Source organism: Eurytemora carolleeae, unplaced genomic scaffold, assembly GCF_000591075.1.
Source record: "Eurytemora carolleeae unplaced genomic scaffold, Eaff_2.0 scaffold543, whole genome shotgun sequence".
Lineage (NCBI taxonomy): Eukaryota > Metazoa > Arthropoda > Copepoda > Calanoida > Temoridae > Eurytemora > Eurytemora carolleeae.
The window spans coordinates 44,147-50,184 of NW_019396536.1; the positions used below are offsets into that span (position 1 = coordinate 44,147).

The 6,038-nt window shown below is 33.3% G+C and overlaps 1 protein-coding gene across 1 annotated transcript; it reads left to right on the forward strand.

Moving 5' to 3' along the window:
* The first annotated feature begins 292 nt into the window (after positions 1–292).
* Positions 293–5,815, forward strand: LOC111705036 (cytochrome b5). The gene is made up of 7 exons (XM_023477465.1): positions 293–342; positions 1,327–1,422; positions 2,113–2,159; positions 2,864–2,932; positions 3,453–3,529; positions 4,348–4,414; positions 4,886–5,815. The coding sequence occupies exons 2-7, from the start codon at positions 1,349–1,351 to the stop codon at positions 5,005–5,007; spliced, it is 456 nt and encodes a 151-aa protein (XP_023333233.1). The 5' UTR covers positions 293–342; positions 1,327–1,348; the 3' UTR covers positions 5,008–5,815.
* The last annotated feature ends 223 nt before the right edge of the window (positions 5,816–6,038 follow it).

A 6,038-nucleotide genomic window follows, 5' to 3' on the forward strand; every position in this document is an offset into this window, starting at 1 on the left:
TCATTGAAATAAAAAGAAGAAATAAGCTGCCAACGTTATTAGTTCTGGTGTTGTGGAAGATTTAAAAATATGGCAAAAAAGTGTAAAAATGTTGAGAGCAGTATGGTAAAAATAACTACATATAACGCCCCCCCCCCCTCCCCAGCCTGTTTAGGGTTAAGGATTATTTCGGGTTTAAAATACAAGCTTTAAGATTGACAACTAATCTTTTGTCGTCGGACTTTGATTAATTTATGAAAAAATACTTTGCGCAAATATTTTAAAGAGGGTGGCTATACCAGTTCCAGCCAATTCTACTAGTTTCATCAGTTCTTTACAATCCTTCAAACCGGACACCTGGAGGTACAGGGTGTCCCAAATAACATGGGAATTAAGTGACGACTTATTACGTGAACACCATTTTAGTTGTAGTTCAAACTTATGGTCGTGGTAATTCCAATTTTGTTCCTTCAAATTTGACGAAGATAGTGAGGAATTTGTCCAGATTCCAATTCATTAAATAAAACTAAAATCGTTCAAATGTTTTATATCTTTGTCAATTTTGAAGATACTAAAGATCGAAGGCAGATTGTGAATATTGATCATTTCAAGTTTACATGTTCAAGATGTTTTATGTAAAAGATATAAACTAAAATGTCTAGTTTCTGAACATTTTGTAAAGATTTAATACTTATACTCAGTTTTTCTATAATATATCTATATATCAGAAATCAACTANTTCTTGTGTAAAAATCCTGTGTACATCTTGTGAAATAAACTAAAGATTTCATCGTGTAAAACCTCGGTCAATCTCTTTCGTGAAAATTTCGTTCAGCCAATGAAAATGTGAAATTCGCGAAATTTTTTCAAATTTATCGCGAAATTCGCAAAATTCATTCTAAATGTTCGCGAAATTTGCAAAATTCGTTCGATATTTTCGCAAAATTCGTACTGTACACTAAACCTTGCATATAAAAACTTCTAGCTAGCCTGTACATTAAACCCTGTATATAATAACCTCTAGCTGTACACTAAACCTTGCATGTAGTAACTTGTATTTGAAAAGAAGTAGTGAGGGCGCATCTCCTCTCCAGGCTTCATACAGAGCGTCCCATATCATATTAGATTATCTCCAATCTTTAACACCAAAATAAACCCTCAACACTCAAAAAACTTATCATTTTCCGCAAGAAAATTCTTATATGAGCCTTATGTTATTTTTCAAAATGATTCATTCCAATGAAATTTTCTAATTAGTCCCGAAAATCGTAATTTAGACGCGTTCTCGGTCTAATATGATGTGGGATACCCTGTACATCCTATATTTTTCTTTTTCTTTTTTTTTAGTTTGAATCACACTGCCGGATCAATGACTAGTCTAGAGAATCTATTTGAGAAATTATTAAATACTTTGCCTGATATATCTACCTGCATTATTCAAAGGTAAAAACTAAACAATTCAATATTATTTAAAGGGAGTGTTCGCGTAATTTTAAAGGGAGTCACCGGCTTTGTAAGGTAGTTAAACTGAGTATGCAGTGTTGTGGAAAACTTCTTTCGGATTCATTTGAGACATATTAAACTTTTTAAAGATCTGTAAATCCAGAATTTGAGCGCAAAAGGTAAAAAGGCGGGTCGGTGTTTCAAAAAAATCAGAAATGCTTAATAAATTTTGTATTAATTAAAAATCCTTGGAAAATGGAGATAATAGCATAATAGCATGTGTCATATGGTAATATTTGTTAAAAGTAAAAATAATTATTTTTGAAAAAATTTTCGACATGCTTTTTGAACTTTTTAAAAATAGTCTTTCCCACCCTAATCATTAAAGTAATAGAGGGCTAATCTTTTTTAAGAAGGCCTTGAAGAGTTGGACTAGAGATATGTATCACACTCCCCTATCTCAGCTCTAAGGGAAAAATCATAGGACAATAACATCAACAACAAAGTAAACGAAAAATACTTTAAGCAGGAAAAAAAGCTTACGGGCGAAATTTAATGAAATAGAGAAAGGGTGCTGAACAACCTACCGCCGGTTCATATTCTGAATCCCTGATTCAATTAAAAGTCCATAAAGATATTTGAATTGTTGATTCGGAATTTGAACCGACAACTCATATATTCAAATTATAGAAATGATGAAATTTGGAGTGAAGAGGAAAACTCAAAGTCAAGATCAGGTAATTTAATAAAAAAGATCGTGTTTGACCTCTGACATATTTGCGGCATTTCTAATCCCAAAATAAGTACACCTTGGTTTTTTCAAAATGTGGTCTGCCTCCTCTGTGCTTACAAATAATCATGAGTTATGAAGAATTTGGTCAGAAATCTACAATTTTTTTTTCTTCATAAATTAAAATCTGAACAAATTCTTTGATCTCCGATGATTTAAAAAGTTCAAAAAGACATATTCGAATTTTTTGATTATTTTTATGTGAATCAAACTTTTAAATTTAGTTAATGTATGCCTGCCGCAGATTACTTTAAAGGTTAAAGACGATCTTCAAGTCGTGTCTGCTGTTTCGTGGGACAGGGTGTCCCACTTCAAAATACACATAATGCCTTAATTTTGGTACTAGAGGTACAACTGATGTTAATTATACCCATCAAAAAAGTTAGTGAAGGTCATTTCATACATAGTTTAATGTAATTTTCCCCGATTTTTTTTGGCATAAATTCAAATCCCTATATCTTTGCAACCTTATATTCCATAAATATTTTAAACTTGGTTTATTTGATCTAACAGAATTAATATTCTTTAATAACTAAGGAGTTTGTGGTGAAGACTTAATTTTTTTTGGTGGATTTTACAAAAAGTTAAAAATCCATCAGCAAATCCAAGCTCGGATGCTTTCTATGATATTGCTAATATCTGTTGATAAAGGTATGTTAGAGGATACAGGGGGAACGGATGATATTCTACAAATACAGTTACAAGGAAATACAGAAATAGGTAAAAAATGAGCACATAAAAAGTAAAAAAGTTGTTTAAAAAATAAACCATATGTGCAAAATTCTGTATCTTTACAAGTAATCTTGTTTATATTCTGAGGTCAGATAGAACTAAATCGCATCTTTTGAAGACCAACGAAATAAATTACACTCTTTTGGATATCCCAAAGGTTACAAAAGTACGAGTATTGTTTAGCGTAATGGTGTAATCGTATCGTGAAAATTTTGCAATTTTTCGCTTTCAGTTCGGAAAAAAATATGCTTCGCAAAAGAATTTCAACAAAATTCCGCATATTACTTTTTTTCTTTTACGAAATTTTGCATCGCCTTCGCTTCCTTTTGCAAAATTCATTATTGCAAAATTTTGCGTTCGCTGGAAAACTCTAAGTACGAGTCAGCTTTTGACACGTGAGTGCCGAATTAAGTACTGTATCACTTTAAATAGATTTGATTGTATACATCGAGTTAAAGCTATGTTCATTATCATTATCGTACATAAGTCATGATCTGTTTTATTTCAGAGTTACCTGTGTACAGCTTAAAGGAAGTGTCAGAGCACTGTGATAGGGAGGACGCCTGGACTGTTATATATGATAAGGTAGGGAGGACGTATGGACTGTTATAAATGATAAGGTAGGGAGGACGCCTGGACTGTTATATATGATAAAATAGGGAGGACGAATGGACTGTTATATACCATAAGATAGGGCGGACACAAAGACTGTTTTATATGATAAGGTAGGAAGGACGCCTGGACTGTTATATATGATACGGTAGGGAGGACCCCTGGACTGTTATATATGATAAGGTAGGGAGGACGCCTGGACTGTTATATATGATAAGGTAGGGAGGACCCCTGGACTGTTATATATGATAAGGTAGGGAGGACGCCTGGACTGTTATATATGATAAGGTAGGGAGGACGCATGGACTGTTATATATGAAAAGATAGGGAGGACGCCTGGACTGTTATTTATGTTAAGATAGGAAGTACGCATGGGCTGTTATATATGATAAGATAGGAAAAGATGGGGTTGTTTAGGTTTATAATGTTTAGGTTTATATTGTTTGGGTTTGTAATGTTTGGGTTTATAATATTTCGGTGTATAATGTTTAGGTTCATAATGTTTAGGTGTATAATGTTTAGGTTTATAATAATAGGTGTATGATCTTTAGGTGTATAATGTTTAGGTGTATAATGTTTAGGTGTATAATGTTTTGGTGTATAATGTTTAGGTGTTTAATGTTTAGGTGTTTAATATTTAGGTATATAATGTTTAGGTGTATAATGTTTAGGTGTATAATGTTTAGGTGTATAATGTTTAGGTGTTTAATGTTTAGGTTTAAAATGTTTATGTGAATAATGTTTAGGTGTATAATGCTTAGGTGTATAATGTTTAGGTGTTTAATGTTTAGGTTTATAATGTCACAGAATACCTGATGCATCATCCCGGAGGTGAAGATGTACTACTGGAATACATAGGTTAGTGCTTTATTTACAGAGCATCATGCTGTATCATATTTGATTATCTCCAAGCTTTTACGCCAAAATGCGCAAATAATAATAGAAAAATCTGGTATAAGTCGTTTTAAACAAATTTCCCCTTCCAGAGGCAATATAGAATTGTAAGATTAGTAGCGATCACCATCGATAATTTTTCGACGTAAGCCCCCTTAAGTTTTTCGCGAAAATTCCCTTTAAGATCGCTCTCAGGTTGCATTTGATTGTGAATATGAATTTGTAGAATTTGAATAGCAAATTAATAATAACTTTTTATAACACATTTATTTTGGTTCGCTGGGCCATACAGTTTTTGGACAGAAATTTTCACTTTTTTGTTTCTGAACTCTTATGAATCATTATATGCATCGATTATTTTTATTACTTTGTTCTTTACTTCACTAAGCCAAAATGTTTAAAACGTGCTGAAGACAACAAATTTAAATTTTTTAGGATACGATGCAACAATTGCATTTCGAGGGGTTGGGCACTCTAGAACTGCATTCAGGATCCTAACCAAATACTGCATTGGTATTCTGCCCAAACATGAACGCTTGAATCTGATTGAGCACTGAAGCCGGCTTATGTACATAGTATTGGGCCTTTACTAGTGATAGTTTTAAATTATTAAAAGAAAATGACAAAATAATTGAGAGAGCAAGAGAATGATACAGTGAGCACCAGAAAACTCTGGAATAGGAAGACGACATTAAAGCATTACAAAAGTGTACTTGATGTTGTTGCAAAGAAAAAAAATTACAGTGACTTATTATTAGCGTACACGGCACAATTTATGTGTCTCATGTTTATTCAACTATTAAAAGTAATAATAAGAGTCTTAAGGTCGTTTTCTTGTTTCCGATTTTTATGGTTCTCACCGTAGGAGATGAGGTTTACCACTTTTCTTTTTATTAAGCTAAATAGTCAAACAACAATATAAGAAATGTTTCTGTGTATTTTCTTAAGACATTTTCAAAAATTAAAAGTCAGATTGTCTGCCTCCAAAACTTAACAAAATGTAAACCAAATCAACCATTGTTATTTTTGGTGTCAGGTACTTTCCCCAAGGGCGACTTCCCAAGCGGCAACTTTCCTAAGTGTTAACTTCCCAAATGTGCAATGTCCCATGTGGCAACTTTTCAAAAGTTTGGTAAGGTGTTCTGAGGCGCTGTAAGTTGCAATGGGGGCCGAGCGCTGTGGCTAAGACGGGCTAGGGGGCATCGTTGCGGCTAGAACATGCTAGGTAGCCGAGCGCTGCATTTAAGACACACTTTGGAAGTTGCCGCTCGTGAAAATTCCTTTAGGAAAGTACCTAATATCGTTTTTTATTAAACATTGTTACACTTTTCAATAATTGACCTGAATATTCATTCTTGATTCTCATTCGCGTTGTTTTAGGGGTATCGCAAAAGTTTCGCATTTTTTGCATTCTGTTTGGTGAAAAAGCGGGAAATTTCGCACTGTTTGTTTTGTGAAATTTTCGCATTATTTCGGTAAACAGATGAATGCAAAATTTTGTGCAAAAATCAAACATTTTTCTTGAATTGTTTTCTCTTAATTTTTAGAAAGTTTTCGTTCGCTGGAAACCTGCATCCAGCCGCTGGAG

Excerpts from the sequence above, each read along its gene's own strand:
- LOC111705036 (XM_023477465.1), top strand. The coding sequence starts at position 1,349 with ATGACTAGTCTAGAGAATCTATTTGAGAAATTATTAAATACTTTGCCT. Across the intron at positions 2,160-2,863 it reads AAACTCAAAGTCAAGATCAG|GTATGTTAGAGGATACAGGG; the intron begins GTAATTTAATAA and ends CTGTTGATAAAG. Across the intron at positions 4,415-4,885 it reads TGTACTACTGGAATACATAG|GATACGATGCAACAATTGCA; the intron begins GTTAGTGCTTTA and ends TAAATTTTTTAG.